Source organism: Astatotilapia calliptera, chromosome 4 (assembly GCF_964374335.1).
Source record: "Astatotilapia calliptera chromosome 4, fAstCal68.1, whole genome shotgun sequence".
In the NCBI taxonomy this organism is placed as follows: domain Eukaryota; kingdom Metazoa; phylum Chordata; class Actinopteri; order Cichliformes; family Cichlidae; genus Astatotilapia; species Astatotilapia calliptera.
In genome coordinates, this window is record NC_137425.1 from 33688879 (window position 1) to 33710473 (window position 21595).

General features: G+C 43.0%; 1 protein-coding gene across 3 annotated transcripts; it reads left to right on the forward strand.

Annotated features, from left to right (window-relative positions):
• Positions 1-1421: 1421 nt before the first annotated feature.
• On the forward strand, positions 1422-19920 carry traf7 (TNF receptor-associated factor 7). Of its 3 annotated transcripts, none has more exons than XM_026166131.2 (22): positions 1422-1558; positions 4740-4914; positions 5090-5141; positions 5243-5334; positions 5528-5644; positions 5791-5883; positions 6441-6474; positions 6572-6794; positions 6902-7036; positions 7205-7300; positions 7394-7515; positions 11449-11522; positions 11637-11685; positions 11945-12072; positions 12247-12329; positions 12430-12469; positions 12597-12713; positions 13744-13866; positions 16448-16567; positions 16833-16964; positions 17879-17998; positions 18204-19920. In XM_026166131.2, exons 2-22 carry the CDS (start codon positions 4801-4803, stop codon positions 18216-18218), a joined length of 2079 nt encoding a protein of 692 aa, XP_026021916.1. In that variant the 5' UTR covers positions 1422-1558; positions 4740-4800; the 3' UTR covers positions 18219-19920. The 3 variants fall into 3 exon arrangements, with proteins under 3 accessions (XP_026021916.1, XP_026021918.1, XP_026021917.1); XM_026166133.2 differs by having other exon boundaries at positions 5246-5334; XM_026166132.2 differs by lacking the exon at positions 1422-1558 and adding an exon at positions 2147-2243.
• Positions 19921-21595: the final 1675 nt, after the last annotated feature.

Consider the following 21595-nt stretch of genomic DNA (forward strand, 5'->3'; position numbering starts at 1 on the left):
TGCAGCTTGTGGGGATAGGTTAATTGGATAATCCAAATTGTCACTAGGTGTGAATGTGCGAGTGAATGTGAGTGCGAATGGTTGTCTGTCCTTGTGTGTTAGCCCTGCGACAGACTGGCGACCTGTCCAGGGTGTACCCCGCCTCTCGCCCTATGACAGCTGGGATTGGCTCCAGCACCCCCCGCGACCCTGAAAAGGATAAGTGGAAGCGAATGGATGGATGGATGGATATTATTAGATGGAATAATGCTGTAAAGAATGTTATTAATGCAATTATAATGATGCAGATTATATGGCAGCAATAAAAGAATTTCTGTATCTTCACACTATCTTGACATTTGCTTATTTCGTTTACATATCTGAAACAGAGTGGCAGAAAGTGCAAACTTATTTAAACCTCTTCTCCATAAATTATCAATTATTATTTATCCATCCATTCTCTTCCGCTCATCCTTTTCAGGGTCGCAGAACTCAGGGAGCTGGAACCTATCCCAGCTTTCTCAGGGCGAGAGGCATGCTAACACATAGACACAGCCATTCGCACACACATTCACACCTATGGGCAATTTTCAGTTTCCAGTTAACCTATCCCCACTAACTCTATTTAACTGGACTGTGGGAGGAAGCCAGAGTACCCAGAGAGAACCCAGGCAAACACAGAAAAACTCCAGCCTGATGGTGGAATTGAATGTTCTTGATGTGAGGCAACATTGCACACCACAATGCCACCATGCTGCCCTTCCTTATTTATATAAACCTGAATTACAAGAATAAATATACTTCTAGTTACACATAATTTCTACACAATATATGAAATACAAAACATTGTCATAGTTACTGGGAGAAACTATATTCTGATGCCATAAGGTTCCTTTTTATAACGCCCGGTGTTATTCATATTATTGTCTAATATTGTCCAGTTCTGTGTCATTAAACGTGTGTATGTGTTTTTTTCTTTCAGTCCAGTTTATTAATCTGATTCTTTCTATCATAAACTGTAAACACTCGAAGATGCTGGCTGATATAATTTATCAGTAGTAGTAGTATTTCCGTGTCATTTGGGAATAAGTTGTCTATGAGAGTGGCGCAATATGATGATGGAAATAAGCTCATGTGTTCCAAATGTCGCCATTTCCCGAGAAATCACAGCATTTGTAACATTATTTTACACTTCAACACCTCTCCGCATCAGACCACCATCCACGTGCCCTGCACGTATAACGTGATGGTGGCCGCTCCGTGTCCGTGTCGGTCAGGAACCAATACGGAGGCTGAACTCGTCAGACTGTGGATTTACTTGGGAATAACGCACTTCCCAGTTGGTTTGCGGAATTTTACTGACAGCATCAAGTCCAATGGCAGGTCCGCGAGGTGCATTGTGGGTGGTATAGTCTAACAGCGGAGAAAAATATACTGATGAAGAGAACGCGTTACGAGTTCGACTACATGTCCCAGAACACACTGCGGTATCTTGAGCTGTGTGTATGTGAGGCAAAGAGGAAGATTTCAGAATTCGTCTAGAAAATTGTAGCTGCGCTGTTGTTAAACAGATATAATGGTAAGTGTGCAAAACTAAGCCAAAACGACTTTTTTGTAATCATGTTCTTGCTGAATACAAAATAAAGCGGATTATTCGACCGCTGTTTTTAGTTTTTCCTGCCACAGACTGTTAGTCGCAGTGATTGCTAATGAAAATGTAACATAAGCTAAGTTAAGCTAGCAAAGAAGATACTTAAGGTTAGCAATTGTCGCAGTTTACATGGTTGTTGACAACATGACTGCAGGCAGACACGGTTGTAGACCGCTTTCTTTTATAGTAGGAAACTCGCGCTTTACGCCTATTCGCTTATATATTCCGCGTTTAAGCATTTAGCCAGCTAGCTGTCTTTAACTTTGTTCCGTTGTGTGTGTGTGTGTGTTCGTGTTCCGCCCCCCTTTTTTTACGGGAATCTCCGGGCTTATGACAGCGAGTACAGCTCCGGAATAGGTTCACTGGCAGACTGTGCAGCCCACGGACCGCATACCTTTCCGTTTGCATCATTAGCTAGTTGTCCGGGTCACTGGTTTTTTTGGCTGTCTCGCCCCCCCTCTCCCCATTGTGCTTGTTTTGCTCCCTCTCTATGTCTCCCTCACTCCTCCCCTTGGTTTGACGGTTTGCAGATGTTGAGCACAGTTTCACAAGTTTAGCACACGAATAAGTTGGACTCGGTGTATATCTTTGGAGGAGCACTACTTTTAACAAGGTAGAAGGATTAGAGATATGCTATTGTTTGCTAACTATCTGCATGTGTACTTTCTATCAATATGTACATATACACAGTGTATATGTGTGTTTGTGTGTGAATGAGCACTCTTGCGAGGCAAACATCCGAGATGAATCTACAATTTGTAGAATTTTGAACTTCCTCTGCTGATCTGCTGCTGGCTGATGCAGCTTTACTCTCCCAGTTAAAAGACTTAGAATTATTTCACTTTGTCAATAAACACGACCTATTATGTTTTACCTTATTTTTTTCTGTCTTAATATGTAAGACAGACAGCAAATAGAAAAAGTTGCGTTTCCTTCGAAAATGCTGTGTGAATGCCGTGTAGTAGAATCTGAAAACAGCAGAAGAAGGAGAACTATCTGCAAACACTGTGCAGAAGCTGAAGTCTTTGCTGAAAACTGCATTATTTGAAAGGGTACAGTGAACAGTGTCAAGAAAGTGGAGTGTGTGCAAGCGTTGAAGACGTGCGGCAACATCCACAGGTAGGATTGAACCTTGACCACCGGGTCTCACAGCGCCTCACGGCATTCGCACAATGATAGCAAGAGTGGAAGGGAAGGTTTACAACATGGTAGAGCAACTGCTGTGAAGGCTGGTTTGATAAAAGATAAAAGACAGTCTGGGCTGAAGGTGGCAGAAATGAAGATGTTAGGATTTTTATTGAGAGTGAGCAGGATGGACAGGATTAGAAATGAGTGTATCAGAGTGGCAGCTTAGGTTAGCAATTTGGAGATTAAGTTAGCCTTGCCTTACTGAGATGACAAAACAAATTTCCCACGTGTGGGACTAATAAAGGTTATCTTATCTTATCTTATCTTATGGTTTGGACATGTGAAGAGGAGGGATAGTGGATATATTGAGGAAATGATCATCAAGATTGAGCTGCCAGTTGGAAGCATAACAAGGAGTTCAGAGCAGGTTCATGGATGTCACGAGAAGGACATGGAGAGGGTTGATGTGACAGGGTTGGCTGTGGCTCAGGCGGTAGAGCAGATCAGCTTGGTAGGTTGGTGGTTCGATTCCTGGCTTCCCCACTCTGCATGCCAAATATCCTTGGGCAAGATTGCCCTCCGATGCGTTCATCAGAGTGTGAATGTGTGTGAATATTTATTAGTTGCACTTGTGTTTGGAAGTGCTTGTATGAGTGGGTGTGATTAGGTGAATGAGGCATGAGCACTTTGAGCACTCCGGGAGAGTAGAAAAGTGCTATATAAGAATCAGTCCATTTACAGAGGAGGTTGCAATGGATAGGGTGAGCTGGCTGTGGCCAAAAGAAGAAGATATAAATAATTACAAAATTGGATGCTCCTATGAAATAAAGATGGGATATATGCAAGAAATCCTTGGGAAACTAAAGCTCCAGCTTCAGTTTTTTCTGCTCTTGGCTCTGTATTATGTCATTGGAGCAAATTTCCTAATATGGTCATCTCAGCCACAAAGCACAGTCAGCAGAAAGGTGTGTCAAACGGAGGGGGGGAAATGAGCATAAGTCCACTTCAAGCTGACATCTACTTTTTTTAATGGTCTGAAAATCAGTCTTCAGATGTCTTCTTTTGCCTGACCAACAGTCCAAAAACTACAAACATTTAATGCACTGACTCAGAACATGTTCTGTTTAGGCATTAGACAAATCAAAACAGTCTGAATTTCTTAATTTGTTGTCAGTTCAGTAACTAAATAATAATATTTCTCATTCTCAGTAGTCCATGTTGTTACTTCAGTTCTGAACCGTCCCAAAACTGAAAAGCTTTCTTGTAAAGCAGCACGAGGCCACGGTTTGTTCACAGAAAGACAGGAAATCCTGTAATGACATTAAAAAAAATCACATTACTTTCTATCCTCTCAGATCAGCTGGGCCTCAGATTTCAGTCTGGGGGTACCTGAGGAGTTTTTTGTGTGTATATTTGTGAATGAGACAAACTACACAGTACTAGCAGAGAGGAAACAGAACTTTTTTTGTTTTTAATTTAACAAATTAATTAACGAATGACTGAACTTTGAACTTCCTGTTATTGCTGGATTTGTGCTCTGGGTTTTCTGGATAGTCGGATTCAACAGACTAAAACATAAAACTTCTTCATAAACGTCATCTTTTCTGTGAATTGAAATAATTATGTTTGATTGTGTTGTTGTGCTTGAGGCCAGTAAAGTAGGTCAAACGTCGCCTTAACAACAGTAACTCCACTGTGTCGTTTCTTTTTCACTGCGTTGCCTCTCGTGTAGATTAAAGCTGTGCTGCAGCTTCTGGCAGTTGCTGACATCCCTCGAGCCAACTGTGGGCATGTGGCTTTTATTTTTAATTTTTGTTCTGTGTTAAAACATAACTCTAACTTAAAGCAAGCATTACGTGCTTAAGCTCTTTTTACTCGGACTTCTGTAGTTCTGGTCGGAGGGAAATAACCATACCAACTGATATCGTTTTTACAGTATGTGTCACGCTAATACCCTCCTTGTCCTTTTACCTCTTCCTAGGCCTAGCAGTCCAGCTACCTGATAGTCTTTCCTCACATATTCTGTGTGTGTGCTTTGGGTTATGAGCAGTGGTAAGACTCCTCGTTACAACCGATACTCCGGAGGAGCAGCGATAGCTAGCACAGCAACCATCCCCAGCAGCCCCTCCAGCCCCTCAGCAGACTCTGGCAACGGGGTGAGAGACACTTGCAGAAATTTGAATCATGTAGCAGGATTAGTATTCATTGTACACTATTGCTCATTGTACTCGTGATCTGCAATGTATTCCCATCACAGCTTTTGTTTTATTTTAAAATAAACGGAAACTTTGACTCTGAGCTATTCCGTCTGTGCATCTTTCTTCACTGCAGAGCAGGATGGAGGCCTCGTTTGCTCCAACTTTCTCAGCTGCTGGAGCTAAAGGTGACACATAATTAACACACCACTGCGTGTTTGCTTGATGTCACTGAAGTTTTGTTTTACTGTAGTGTTCTTTCCTCTGAGTATTCCCCTTCTTTTTTCAGCAGAAGGCTCCAGCACTTACAAGCAGCACAGACGGACTCCTTCCTCCTCGAGCACTCTGACCTACTCCCCCCGTGATGACGACGATGGAATGGTAAGCACACATCAACTCAACATCCAGTTCATGATAACGTAGTCAAAGTGATCATTTATTGGACTAAAACATGAAATGTTTTCATGCTCTGCATCTTTTTCATATTTGCACGCATGAGGATTTGCTGTGATACCGTTAGTGTGGGATTTGTTTATGAACTCTTCTTCCTCGCTGCTTCTTTTCCCTTCCTCAGCCTCCCATCGGTACTCCTCGGAGGTCAGATTCGGCCATCTCAGTCCGATCTCTCCATTCCGAGTCCAACATGTCCTTGCGCTCCACTTTCTCTCTGCACGAAGAGGAGGAGGACACGGTATGGCAGCCGGCACTTATATTTACTCTACATATATGGAAGCAAATATAAACAGATGCCTTGCAGTACATTCAGAGATCTACACAGACACACAGAGCACAGTTTTGGAGTTGAGTGAATTAACACAAGTTTATGTTTGTGAGCAGGAGCCGCAGGTCTTTGCTGAGCAGCCTTCAGTCAAACTTTGCTGCCAGCTGTGTTGCAACGTCTTCAAGGACCCCGTCATCACCACGTGTGGGGTGAGTCTTCTTTTAACTTGTAATCTTTTTCTTTCTGTCCGTCTGCCTGTGCTTTGAAAGTTGTTCCTCTTTTTTTCCATAGTTTGTCCAACTGCTTGTAAAAACCTCCAACAAATTTCATCACAGTTGTGCTCGGTTTCCTAAAGGTTTGATTGTGACTCTGAAAAAGTGCTAAAACTGACATGCTGTTGATATCCAGCTGTCAAATAAATAAAATAGTGATGACAAAGGACTGCTTGAGAAAGGGGATCATACAGGGCACATCCAGTTACTGGATTTCTGACTAATGTGAATTGGAATGAAAATAGACCTGTTTGCCCTTTTTAATGACGTACTAAAAAAACAAACGCATTTCCACAATATTCTAGGTTATTCTAAATGCACTAGTAGAAGTGGCTGTAAATCCCTGGTGGCCAACAATTTCTGCTAGTGTTGCAGTAAAACAGAAAAGCTGCCACTCTTTGTTAGATGCATGTGTGACTGTCAGGGCTCACCAAATATCCAGATGTTTTAAAGCAAAGTAAAACTAAACTAACTCTAACTTCCTCTTTCTGCAGCACACTTTCTGCAGACGATGTGCCTTGACTTCAGGTAACCCTAAAAAATGTGTAACAGACATTTATTGCAGTACAATTTTGAAGTTTACTCGATTTTAACCCTACCTAATTAATATTTGTGCTCCTTGCAGATAAGTGCCCTGTGGATGCAGCTAAGTTAACGGTTGTGGTGAACAACATTGCAGTAGCCGAGCAGATTGGAGAGCTCTTCATCCACTGTAAATACGGCTGCAGGGCTGTAGGCAGCAGCGCGGCCGGCGCCACGGCCTCCAACACCTCAGTGGCCGGGAAACCTGGAGCCTACGAGGTGGACCCGCTGGGCTGCCCGTTCACAATCAAACTATCTACACGCAAGTAAGGAAACATTCCTGAAATCTAAAGTGAAACAAAGAGCTGTATGGTCTGTTTGTATCCTGTTAAAAAACATTTTCTGCTTTCATCGTCCCAACATCTGTTTGCAGAGAACATGAGGCCAGCTGTGACTACAGGCCCGTGCGATGCCCAAACAACCCCTCCTGCCCGCCGTTGCTCACCATGAACCTGGAGGCTCACCTCAAAGAATGCGAACACATCAAATGTCCACACTCCAAATATGGGTAATCCTAAAACAGCGCTTTGATGTCTTATTTTCACCTTTCTCCAGCATATTTTGTTCATTCTATGAAATTATTTCTTGCTTTTTCCATTGGCACTGTTACTTTACTGTATTCATATTTGCTCTGTTTTACTTGTCAGTAATCTGCATCTTGTCTCCTTGCCAACAGCTGCACATTCATAGGCAACCAGGACACATATGAAACACACCTGGAGGTCTGTAAATTTGAGGGCCTCAAGGAGTTTCTGCAGCAGACTGACGACAGGTGAGCTCAGATAAACAGACTTTTGTTGTGCTGAACCGTTTCTGTTAACCTCCCCATCGGTCCTAATGTGACGTCTGACTTTTGCCTGCTTAGATTCCATGAGATGCAGCTCACTCTGGCTCAGAAGGACCAAGACATCGCCTTCCTACGCTCCATGTTGGGGAAATTATCTGAGAAGTTGGATCAGCTAGAGAAAAACCTGGAGCTCAAATTTGGTGAGATGACAGAAAAGCAGAACTAAGAATCAGTTCTCTTTTTCTAACATTCAGCAACATCATTTGCATATTTATATGCTTGGAAGAAGATGTAGTTGAGCTTCAGTGAGCAGGTGGGCTGCTTGTATGTGGCTCAGTGATGCTGTATAGCTGTCAAGAAACAGGTGCTGTGGTACCTCAGGTATACAGCTTATATAAAGAATGTGTTTTAAATAGTTCACTTTGCCCAAGTATTCAGCAAAGCAGTGCATGTGAAAGACAAGTACAGACTCTCAGACTAATATCATGGAAAGATCAGACATGTCTTCACACTTCAGCTTATTTGAGTATTCAGTATATTATCAGCACAACATGTACTGAATACCAAGATGTGCGTTTTGTTGTTATCGACTCTAGGAGCCATCAAATTAGATTCAGTAAGAAGATATTGGCTCATACTTCCTCTGGATGTTTCACAGACTGAAGGGAAGTTCCGACTTAGTTAAGTTACTTAATAAGGCTTTAAGTGGAACTGTAGTTGTTGGTAAATAGTTTTATTTTGGTCAGGCCAGTTTCCAAAGTCGCATGGACCTGTTAGGATTATATTTAGTTCTCCTTTTATTCTTGAGCTCTTCTTAGAGGAGCTTTGTTCAAAATAATTTGTATTCGTCTTATACCATACATGTGTGCAAAAATATTTATCACGATATATATTTGAAAATTTGCGATAACGATATAACTGACGATATAATTGATGCGAGACAAAATACAACTCCACAACATTACTAGCACAAAAAGACAAACTTCCATTTATTTTCACTTAAACAAGCAGCTGTTTTTTTATGTGCATTAAAGCTTTATAAAAATGTAACAGTGCAAATGCAAATTCCTTGCTGAAGGTTTAACCAAAAGGCATTTCCAGTAGACATGTGCTGACATATCCTGAGCATAACCATGTATAATATCCACTGAAGTTAAAAAGAGGTGCTTTGCAACATTAAACTGCAGTGTGCCAAATAAAAAAGTCAAATATGTATTTCTCGGACCATAAGGTGCACGGGATTATAAGGCACATTAAGCGAAACAAAGCAGTCAGATAAATCAAACTTTATTCAACTCATTCTTCTTGCTTCCTCCACGCTGTACCATCGAGTCATTAATGCTGTATTCTATCACAGCGGCTCTATTCCCATGTTGTTGCAGTATATTAATGACTAACCTCGTATTGTGGATGGATTATCTCAGTTGTTCTCCTGACTGAAGTTTGGTCCGTTTACAGCATCCTGCCATGCGATTGCATTTGTCTCTAACCATGAAGAACCTTCACGTTAACTTTCATCGAGGGGAAAAGTGTTAGTGTTCATCCTCCAGCTTCACTGTGTTTATGCTAACACAGCTGTGTCGCTAGCGACCTGTAGCACATCATTATATCCGGTCATTAAGTGATGACGTGACGAATTCTACTTCCGGGCCTAAAGTAGTCTGCGTTTAATATGGCTTTTGTGTTGTTAACATGTTTAATGTTTTGTATTTTCTTCTATTTGATCTCAAAAAGCTCCTAAAACAGTCAGTGATCACTGTTGACCTCCCTCGGCTTTTATTACCACTAATCATTTATTTAAGCTCAGTTTTTAAAACCTTAGGATGTAACTACAGCCCAGCCCATGCAGCAGTATATGAATGACTAACCTCGTATTGTGGATGGATTATCTCAGTTGTTCTCCTGGCTGAAGTTTGGTCCTTTTACAGCATCCTGCCATGCGATTACATTTGTTCCTGACCACCGAGAACACTCACGTTAACTTTCATCCAGTGGAAAAAAAGTTAGCTTGTTTATATTATGCTAACATAGCTGTGTCGCTAGCGGTCACGTAGCACATCATTATATAGCAGCTAGCCCAACTTCAGTAACCCTACAAACGTCACTGCTGTTTAGTTTTCTGTCTTCATTTATGTTGGAAGTGATAGCAGAGCTGTACGTTTGAATTTGTTTCCAAAACCCCGCAGTCAGGACATGCTATATTGTATTTAGATAGAAGCTAGCGAGCTAACTCCCTGCTAACTTCTAACTCGGTTAAATGTCATAAATTCCGTTTTCATGGGTGCCTGGATGTTAAACTCAATTGTTACACCTGGTAGAGCAGAACGCTGATCATTTTATTAAAGATGAAAGACTTTAGACAGTTTTTCAACTCACAGTAATGCCATAGTGATCGTTTGATATATGGACCTGCAGCGGAGTTTAGGCCCAGACACGGCTAGTGACGTCAGACTTAGTGACCGGATACCAGGTAGCCCAACTTCAGTAACCCTGCAAACGTCACTGCTGTTTAGTTTCCTGTCTTCATTTATGTTGGAAGTGACAGCAGAGCTGTACGTTTGATTTTTTTCAGAATTTTCTCAGTCAGAACATGCTATATCATGCTTAGGTAACTAGTGAGCTAACTTCCGCTAGCTTCCTGCTAACTTCTTACGCCGTTAAATGTAATGAATTCTGTTTTCATGGATGCCTGGATGTTAAACTTCATAGTTGCAACATTTTTACAAACTAATTCTGGTTCATCCATTTCACTCAACAATCTGCTTTCCTCCTTCTCATTCTCTGTTACCGCCGTGCTTTTTCGGCACTGCACATGCGCGTTTTACCCAAATTCTATCGCGATGTTTCATTTTCTTATCGTTGCCTAACATTGTACCAGTATTACAGTGAACGGTATAATATGGCCCAGCCCTATGTGCAGCATCTTAGTTCATCCTCCGTCTGAAGCCGTCTTAGCTCGTCTCCCTATGATGTTTACTTTCTTTTGAATGGCTGCCAGTGGCGACTCATTGCACCATCATGGGTCTGTGTCCCCAACATGTTTGTATAAATATAAACATTCACCACTTGCAATGTATAACAGCAAACCATTAACAGCTGTAGTTACTTGCTGACAGAAGAAGTGCAGGTTTATCGGGTTTGTTTTTGGGCCGGAAAGGAAAGGGGGGTATGGGGAATGGAGATGATCTTGGATATGATGGAGTGTTATCCATGTGTGAGTTAAAATTGGAGCCTTTTAAGAATCTGCATCACGTGCATCTCCTTATGCGTGTTGTCTCTTAACTCTGTGTGGGTAGGGTTGAAGGCTACAGATTTAAAAACTACTAAATCAGTCGGCGTGCTGCTACAGGTAACTGCTCCTTCAGGAGCTAGTAGGAAACCCTCTCAAATGCTGCCTTATGCTATGCTCTGTAATGGAGAAACTATGTAAGAAAGTAGCACTTCATGATTTGCAAAATGCAGCACAGACTTAAAATAAAAAGAGACACATAACCTGGGTAATTAATATCCATCCATCCATCTTCTTCCGCTTTATCCGGGGCCGGGTCGCGGGGGCAGCAGCCTAAACAGAGAACCCCAGACCTCCCTCTCCCCAGCCACCTCCTCCAGCTTATCCGGGGAACACCAAGGCGTTCCCAGGCCAGCCGAGAGATATAATCTCTCCAGCTTGTCTTGGGTCTGCCCCGGGGCCTCCTCCCGGTGGAACACCTCACGCAGGGGGCATCCTTGTCAGATGCCCGAACCACCTCAGCTGGCTCCTTTCAATGTGGAGGAGCAGCGGCTCTACTCTGAGCCCCTCCCGGATGGCCGAACTTCTCGCCCTATCTCTAAGGGAGAGGCCAGCCACCCTTCAGGGGAAGCTCATTTCTGCTGTTTGTATCCGCGATCTCGTTCTTTCGGTCACTACCCACAGCTCGTGGCCATAGGTGAGGGCAGGGACGTAGATCGACCGGTAAACTGAGAGCTTCGCTTTTACACTCAGCTCTCTCTTCACCACCACAGACCGGTGCAGCGTCCGCATCACTGCAGCCGCAGCACCAATCTGTAATGAATAATCATAGTAAACATTTAGTTGTGCGTTTTAAAGTTTTTCTCATCGTCTTAAAGACCTTGTGTGTCTGCGTGTGTTTCAGATGTGCTGGATGAGAACCAGAGCAAGCTCAGCGAAGACCTGATGGAGTTTCGTAGAGATGCCTCCATGCTTAACGTAAGTGTGTGTGTGTGTGTGTGTGTGTGTGTGTGTGTGTGTGTGTGTGAGAGAGTGAGTGAACTGGAGTTTATGTGACTAAGAAGCCTACAAATACTTACTTTGTCCCTCCAGGATGAGTTGTCCCACATCAACGCCAGGCTCAACATGGGAATCCTGGGCTGTAAGTGTCTGTTAGCCTTTACTCTTCTCCTCTCTGTGTAATCTGGGTGAAAATCTGTGAAAGCTTTAACCTGAAATTCAAATTGTAGCTCTGCCAGCTCTCAGGATTGCCCTCCTCCCCCCCGCTCACGCTTTTCCATTTCCCTTTTCTTTATCCACCTTTCAGTTCTTAACCTCTTGTTTCAGTTATTTTCCTCGCACTGTGTTTCTCCAGTGAAAAATGCAAATCCACTCTATGCCGTCTTTCTGCCTGTGTGTAGCATACGACCCCCAGCAGATCTTCAAGTGTAAGGGGACATTTGTGGGCCACCAGGGTCCCGTCTGGTGTCTCTGTGTCTACTCCACTGGAGACCTGCTCTTCTCTGGCTCTTCTGATAAGACGATTAAGGTAATGGCTACACTCATTTCCCCGTTTTTGTATACGTGCTATTTTTGCCTGCTCACTCCTGTTTCCAAAGAGATTCAGACAACTTCCACATATAACCCTGTTTTGTAGAAAGTAGGAATTGTAGAGTTGTTGTTATGCACAGAAATACTAAGTGACGGCTTCTCTTCCTCTAAGGTGTGGGACACCTGCACCACCTACAAATGTCAGAAAACCCTGGAGGGTCATGATGGCATCGTGCTGGCTCTGTGTATCCAAGGGTAACATAATTCACACATGCACACATGTTGTAATCACTGGATCTCTATCAGCTGCAGGAATCTCAGGATGACTCAGTTGTATTTTTTTTCCTCCCCATAGTAACAGGCTATACAGTGGCTCTGCAGATTGCACCATCATTGTAAGTCTCTGCGTCCTCCCTCTTTTAGGACCAAGCTTATAAAATTTCACGATGGAATGTTTTCATACGTCGAGAAGCTCATTTATTTGCATCATGCATTTCCCCTCCAACTGTGCATCTTGCGTAGGTGTGGGACATTCAGACGCTCCAGAAAGTCAATACTATCCGTGCCCATGACAACCCCGTATGCACACTGGTCTCCTCCCACAACATGTTGTTCAGCGGCTCCCTCAAGGCCATCAAGGTACTGTTATGTGCAGCATATTTCACACAGTGTATGTTGGGGTATTTTATGTTTTTCAAATCTGTAGAAGTAGACGGATTTGCCCAAATCCTGCACAGCTGACATCTGCAAAGAATATGAAAATGTGAAAAATGAATAAACTTGGACTGTAGCCTTTAGTGACAGAGAAGAAGAGGATGCATTGGTGCTGTATGTCGGTGATGTCAGTGCTCCCACAAAAGGGACTTTCCCTACTTGAGGCTTTCCCTCCCCCCGCTCCAACCCCCTTCACTCAGCCTTTCTCAACATCAGTTCAGTGACAGATCACACTTGAATGTTTCCACCTCTGCTGTTTAAATTTCTGATTTCTTGTTTTTTTGTTTTTAAACATGTTTCAGGTCATCAGATGACTTTTAGCGTTAGAAAAAGTTGACCAGCGTAAATAAAAAATGCTGCTTTTAAAATAAGATTTCATTTATTAAATTAAACACAGTTATATAAACTTCCTGGGACAATGTGAAAAAGTCTTTTCTCTTCTAAATGTCAGAACTGGTTGTGACAATCATGCGTTTCTGATATTTGTCTTCATATGACTGCGGAGGAATTTTGAGCCTCTCTTCTGTGCAGAGTGTTTCAGTTCAGCCACATTGGGGGGATTTCCAGCATGAACGCCTGTTTAAGGTCATGAAGCAGTTCAGTCTGATGTGATTTTAACTCTAAAACCTTCATTTTGGGGGGTTTGATATTTGTTTTGAGCCATTCAGAGATGGACTTGCTGCTGTGTTTCAAGTCCTTTTATCTGCCTCAGCTCAGCTGTTTGCGTGTGTGAGTGTGACAAACTAGCTTTTTGTGGTATGTTGATGAAGGTGAAGCTGAAAATGAGTCCAGTATTTAAAATGTCCATGTTTTACTCTAGTAAACAAACGTTTTACCAAACGTTTAATATTTTTTCACCATCTGGTATTTTTGTAATTTTATTGACTGTTCTCTTTGGATCCAGTACTTTTTTCCTCCTCTGTTAGTTCAGTGGATTTTCTTGTCGTGTGTGTAGGTTTGGGACATCGTGGGCACTGAGCTGAAGCTGAAGAAGGAGCTGACAGGACTCAATCACTGGGTTCGAGCGCTGGTGGCCTCCCAGAACCACCTGTACAGCGGCTCGTATCAGACCATCAAGGTAAGAAAGAGCAATGTTTACCTACTTATGTCCAATCATAACTCAGCAGCTATAAATGATTCAAACAAAATAAAAAAGCATCATGAGACTGCATATTTCCACTTTACGCACAAACTGAGTCCTTGGAGCCAGAAGGATTCCTGGATCTGGATTCCTTTGTGCTGTTATGTTAAACATCTCTAAGTTTTGTTTAAATTTGATGCGTACGAACACGTTTATTCAACCTCCACACAATGTGAGGTTTATTTCACAGCTGCCCAAAACAGCAATGGTAATAAACAAAATCATTTTTTATTTGTCTGTGACGTCTGTTCCACCAGCAAAATTATTCTTTAATCAAAATGATGTTTTTAATGCTAAAATATAATTATTGTTGTTACACATTAATTCACAAACAATTACACAGTCTTAACATGCTTTACTTTGTTTTGACTAAGACGCCAAATTCCAGTTATTTACTTGAACTCCTGAACAGAGAAAATAGTTTTTGATGTTGAACGTTGTGCCTGATTCATTTCTGACTGCTCGGAGAAGTCCAGTGCTTGTTTTTGTTTCTTTTATTCACGTTTTAGATGGACAGAACCTTACGAACATAAACTACAGGAATGATAATATTGTCAGCTCTCTGTCCTTTGCTTATTTGCAAAAAACAAAACAAACTGAAATGCACAAAGCAAGACGGGAAGAAAAGAAAAATAAACCCAAAAGGAACAAAATCAGCTGGGAAACGACAACAAAGGGCAAAACACACAGGTGCCCAGGAACTAAAGACGACCTCGGCCACTGGCTGTATTAAACATTTTCTTTCTTTTACTGGCTGCAAAGAAAAAGAACAAACAACAACAAAAAATATTTGAGTAGGGTTTGGAAGCTGGTGGTCGATCATTTTGGAGCCAATGTGTAAAAATAAAAAAACAGAGCTGGACGAACAGCCAAACATAGATTTCGGTTTTAATGCAGGCACTGCTGCTAGTGTGTTGGGCTAGGTCAGGGTCTCCAGCTTTGTGTTCTGTCATCTCTGGGTGTTGGTGGGAGTACTGAGCCCCCGTGTGCAGTTACAGCTGCATCCATGAGTGTATCCCCTCAGTTATGTTCTCAGCACTGACAAAGGTTTGTGCGTCGGCTTCATTCACTTCCTCACTGTTCAAAGTACTTGGAATGCCTGTGTGTGTGTGTGTGTGTGTGTGTCTGGGCTCGTTTCATGCTGTGTGTTTGTGTATGCTCACGTCTCACTGTCTTGCTGCAGTTGGCCACTAATGACTACCTCAGGGACATCGAAGGGAGAACAGAGAGCAAAGCGAGAGGGACTGGTTGTAGGAACGAAGGACAGTCTGTGGAAGAATGACGGCGCTCTGTTATGTGACGCCTGTGAGCGAGCAGCTGGTCTCTAGCCATCGCTTTAACTGGAGGAGCCATTTAGAGACGGTTTCCCGCAGAAACTGTTCTGACACATGTTGGCAGCATTCGGTGACGGTTAAGCTTTTAAATATTTTAGCAGCTTCATACATTTGACACAGACTGGATGCAAAGTCCCCAAAGGTCTGTTTGATCCCTGGATATAGTTTGTTTAATTGGAATCATTCGATGGTATTATTTTTGTGGGACAGTATGAAAAAAAGACCCTTTGTGTGGCATCACAATGTAAACACACTCTCCTTATTAACTGCAGGGGAATCGGTTCGACAAACTCAGTCCTGGCTCAGCTCTTTATGCTCACGTTGTATTTAATAAGTCCTAGAAGCACAACATTGAAGATATTTATGAGTCTGTAATGGGTAAATGTTTACTGTGACTCTGGAGCATTGAGGCAGATTCATGTTTTACGTTTCACAATAATTAGTTAAAGTGAGTCGACGTGGTGGGAAAGGCTGGGCTTGAAGTGACATTTCAGACTTGTTTTCTACAGTTCTCGTCACCTGTCCTCATGTTTTCACTGTATTTCTCTTCATTTTATTTGAGAGCTTTTGAAAACATCTAAATCTATAACAGGCAGGGGGGGCAATTGGCCTCTAATGGCATAAAGGCAGCATGTTTCCACAAGGGGGAGGAGTGGAGATCAAATCAGAGATGACGGGAGAATGAGTGCAATATTCAGCAGGTAGCCAGACACGTTTGAATCGGTGATCCTGTTTCCTGTTAGCCAGATGTTTGTAAAGAGATTATACAGCAGTGTTCTGTTAATGCTTAGTTAACTGTGCTCTAAGTTTAAATAGAGGATTGAGAAGACCTCCTGCATGTTCCTCTGCTCTCCTGTCAGCCCTGTTGTGCTGTACACTGTGACTCATTGACTACACAACAAATTTCATGTTTTTCATAACTTATGAATGATCAGATTCATCTATGAAATGCTGTGGTTACAGCTTCCTAAATGTTTTCAGTGCTGTGTTGTAATTGGCCAGTTAAACCGTGTGATTCAGTGGGGATGAGAATTGATGGCTTCCAGCTGCTGAGTAACTCACTTTTTCCACTGCTGATAACCGAGCGTGCGTGTCTGCGCGCTGTGTTCGTTCCCCTCGGGTCAAGGACGTTCCCTCGCGCTCCTTTTTTCTCCACTAAACTGCTTTCTGTCTGTGCGTGTCAGATTTGGGACATCCGCTCTCTGGAGTGTGTTCATGTCCTGCAGACCAGTGGGGGCAGCGTCTACTCCATTGCTGTCACCAACCACCACATCGTCTGCGGCACCTATGAAAACCTCATCCACGTAAGGCACAGTTTCATTTCCTCTGTCGTTCTTGGCAGTGGCTAAGCCCGTGTCACTGATCCCGTTGGACGCACTGATCTCATAGTTGCAAAGGTTTTTCTGTGGATGTTCAGATTACAACCACAAAGCCTTAGCAAGTCTGTCTGACATGACCTGAAGCAGTCCAGCTGGGGAAATTGCTACAAAGCTGTTTTCTGTGTGTGTTTGTGATGATGATGCAGGAGGAAGGATGGTGGTAATGGTGATGTTTGTGTGTCCTCTCCAGGTGTGGGATATTGAGTCTAAAGAGCAGGTGCGGACCTTGACGGGTCACGTGGGGACAGTTTACGCTCTGGCCGTCATCTCCACCCCCGACCAGACCAAAGTGTTCAGCGCTTCCTATGACCGCTCCCTCAGGGTGAGTCCTGTGTGTGTGTGTGTGTGTGTGTGTGTGTGTGTGTGTGTCTCAAGCTGGATGCATTCCACTCAAATACATTTTAGTGCATGGTGTCATTACAGAATTACAGTAGTTTGACATCTTGTCACATATTTTCCTCCCACTCTCGTATCCGTTTGTTTAGCTTAAGTCAAAAAATGAAAGTGGACACAACCATCTTAACCCTGTGCTCAGCTGATGAGCGTCCCTGTCAGCGACGCCCCCTACATGATACAACAGCTGCCGCTCAGAAAAACACATTTTCGTCCCAAAGATGTTAATAACGATGTAATAAATATATACAAGGCTGTGATCGGGATGGGCGGAGCCTGAGTGAGTTCACATGAAAGGAAACGAGATTGCCTGGTGTGGAAACAGGATGTTGTAAAGGGTGACGGGCTGTGATGGTGGTGGTGGGATAGTTCACACTGTTGTCAGTAGTTTCTAACTTGATTTTTATTAGGTGGTTAAAGGGACGTGACACGAGCACTGTGGTTTATCGTAGTGGAACTAGTTTCAGTGCTCTGAGCAGCTGAAAGTTTTGTTTCATATAACGAGCACACTTATCTTTGTAGGATGTGTGCAGATCATTGATTAACAGGATCAGATGAGATCACAGATGGTTGTAGACTTTTTATTTATTTTTAATCTGAGTCGTCTGTGGTCGGTTTAGTAGTGGGCGGGTGTTCTTGACACCACTGGCCCCCACACTCACCTGACCTAAATCCAACAGAGCATCTGTGGGACGTTCTGCTTTGGTCCGTCTGACGCTGTCAGGTTGCACCTCACTCAGCGCTGTCCCGGGAATTCCTGACGACACCATCCCATCATCTCATCCTACGAGTCACGCTGTGCAGGGCCAGACATGACAGCAGCGCTGCGTTTGTGTGTTGTAGGTGTGGAGCATGGACAACATGATCTGCACCCAGACTCTGCTGAGACACCAGGGCAGTGTAACAGCGCTCGCCGTTTCCAGAGGGCGCCTCTTCTCCGGAGCTGTCGACAGCACCGTCAAGGTACGACAGATCGCCCCCACCCTTAAATCTGAGCTCAACCCACCCGCTGCATCAGCGGTTCACCTTGTCACCTTTTTCTGCTTATACCAGCATCTTGTGCGTTTTCAAAACTAGATTATTAGAAATATTTCTTTTTTCATTCTGAAAGCCGATGTATCCCTGTGCGCGTCTCCTGTCTTACTGTGTCTTTTCCCGTCTCCCTCAGGTGTGGACTTGCTAAACGGTCCGTTGGCTCCACAGGCGTCCAGCTCACTTCACCTCCCGTTAACGTTTCCGCGCAGTTCCCGCCTCAGCACGCATTTCTTTGATTGTGATTTACACACTCCTTAGTGGCCTCATCCACCTGTGCATTACAGGGCACAGCGAGACAAAGCTGCCTTACGGTTGCACCACACTGGACTGACTGGACGCTGCACATTAACCCGAGGTGTGGAGAGGACTGCGGCTGTGCTTTTTTCACACAGTCGACGGTGCTGCCGGCTTCCTGCAGACGAACTTCACCCATGATACCCAACACATACTGTTTAAAGGCTGGCTTCACTACCCTGGGTGGACCCCATGCAGATACCGTATGTTTATTACGTCATCGATGATTTAAGCTTGTATAAGTGAGCAAAAGGCGTTCTTCTGGGCAAAGGCCTTCATCCACGGCGTCACGACTCCGAATGTTTCATTTTAATCATTTTGACAAACCCTCTGCCTGGTTAGCAAACCGGGAGCACTCCACGTGTCAACCTCGTCCAGCAGCTGTTTGTCCAAAGTGCCAGCTAACATTCTCAAGAGTTTAAAAAAGAAAAAAGGTAAATTGATACTTAATTAAATATCAGTTTATTTCTGTTAAACAGTGAAATGTTTATAGCAGTGTGTGCAATAAAAATATATTTATGAATGATATAGTATTATGTACAGAATCAGAGCTGATAAATCACATCAACCAGATGTTGGGCTGACACCTGAGCCACATGTTGGTGTTTCAGGGCCACAGCAGCACTTTTGTTAATCCAGCCTGCACATTTTTCCTTTTTTAAATGTCGACTTTTCTCCTCAAACTAGCTTCACTGATTTCTCAACGATGCACCTCGAGGTAAAAACTCAGCCGGGTAGTGCACACCATTCTGCTGCTTACACTCCGTTCACACTCCATCAGATAACTGATCTCAGAGTCCGCCTGAGTAGCTTCATAAATCAATTTCTAAGCAGTCCAAGATAAAAGCGTCTCCCTTTCAGCTGAAGCGTCACGTTGGTGGTCGCCCAGTCCAGTGTTGTGAAACCAGCCTTTCGAAAAACACTTTTTAACGCAGCAAAGACTTTTAAGAGAAAGATCTATAGATTTAGAGTTTTACATTTGTGCCATGATGGAGATGTATTGAGATGTATTGAGAGCAACTCGACGGTTGTAAAGTCGTGTAAGATAACAGAGAGGACGACTCACCCCGGCCTGCAGGGCGGAGCGAGAAGGACGACCTGCGTGCATGCACGTGCCTGTTATTGTCTATACATGAGTGTTTCAATGAGTGCCATATGTGTGGATGAAAAATAAGGAACAGCTGTAATGATGCCTTTTCCTCTCCTCTGTATGTCCCTCCCTCCTCTCTGACCACAGAGTAACACAAACAGTTGACTGCAGTTAACATTAACTCCCCGACGAAAAGGCGCCTGTGCTTTCCTAAATGATGTGTAAGGACCCATATTGGGTTGACAGTACAGCAGAAGGGTTGAAATATTCTTGTGATAGTCGGTGAGATTCAGAGACTAAATCCGAGTTTCACGGGTGTTTAATAGTTTGGCTGCAGCCTCGTGAGGGAGGCAGAGGAAGGGAAGAGAGGAAGCATCTTCACTGGTCACACTTTAAGTGATTTCTTGTATACTTGTAATCATGTAAGCCTAAGTTGATCGTTGATCAATAAAAGTGTTGGAGAAGCGTTCGTCTGATTTATTTGATGAAATAAAGCACCAAAGGACTTGAGGAGGAAATGATCGGAATCCTTTTGGAACGTAGCGTATCATCATATTTCATTCTGTTGCTAAATTAAATGAAAAACTTGGGTTTAATGTAAACTGCTGTTCTGTGTTTTGCGGCAACACTTTTTGTTAGAGTCGTAACTAGAGCAGGAAGGGAGACTGTGACCACGTATCAGATTGGGGTCATTTCTCGTTGGTCTAAGACCATGAGAGTGTTCACCAGCAGAGGTGTGATGTTGAGCAGGCTGCCTGTTTAGCTGTTTTCGCTGTAAAAGTGTCATAAAATCAGCCGTTTTTCAGGACTACTTCTTCCAACATGTGGTAGTTGCTTTTGCTTTACTGTCATCAGGGACTAACAACAGCAAAACACAAATGAAATTAAAACTTTTACAGTTTTTACTGAAAAAGGTCGAGAATGTACATGAATAAAAGATCTAGAATAGCCAATTTGAACTATGAACTGTAAAACTCACCGTGCTCTGCCTGTACAAGCCTTAAATTCCTGGTTTTTCATGTGTTGGAAGAGGACCGGACAGTGTATGCTTGCAGATGGATGACAAATTATATATGGAATATAAAAAAACATGCAATAAAACGCTAAAAACACAACAAAAATAAAAAATAATTTTCAAATACACAAGCAAAAGACCAAACAAGAAAAAATGTCATTTTTCTGTATAGCTCCATAGCACTCGCTATGGAGTCGCTGCTTACAGGAACTATCAGGATTTTTTTTTTAGATTGCACAAACTGTTCAAGAGTTACTATAGTTTCAAGAAATGTTGAGAAAACCTGTCGGGTTAGGGCATGTGCAGGTGTCCTGCTGATCCTTGATCCATCACAGCTGATTGAAATGGCTAAATTACCTCCTCAACAGGTCTCCAGAGGCCTGGTAATGAACTAATCATTTGATTCAGGTGTGTTGACCCAGGGTTTGTCTAAAACCTGCAGGACACCGGCCTCGAGGCCTGGGTTAGGGGATAAAGGGTGAGCTGGGATGGCACTCATACCTGTGTCTATAAAAGACTTGTAAAAATTACAGTCCAACCTGCAATCACTCTCTGGCAGACTAAGGTTATAATCGCTGTGTAATTTATAAACGTAGACGGACTTCACACATGTTGCAATCAGTCTGTGCTGGTGTGCACAACTCGTGTCGTCACTTTGCAGGAGGAGGCCTGAGTCAGCTGGTTGCCAACAGGTTGTATTCTGGTTATACTCCTCTACAGGGTTGCTGAGCATCTATTCGTTTTTGTAGTTAAATTGCTGTCATGCAACAACTACATCACAATTTGTGGAGGAATTTCTGGATTTCTATTTTAGATCTATGAGGCTCAAAACAGACTCTCAATGCAAATAGTAAATGTGAATTTTTGCATATGCAGACAGCAACAGATTTAGATTTTTATCAATGAATCACAGACTGACTCCAACTTGTCTTGAGTCTCCTGGTCTTTGAAGCAACCATTTCAAAGGTATTAACATTTCAAATTTCACTGTCCAGTATTACAGTACTGTTATCTTTCAGAACGAGCGTGGATGTTCACCAGCCTTTACACGAGGTTGGATTACGGTTAGAGGCTGAATGGCTCATTACAATCAATCTTTTTTAATATTTTTGAAACATTTGCTAAT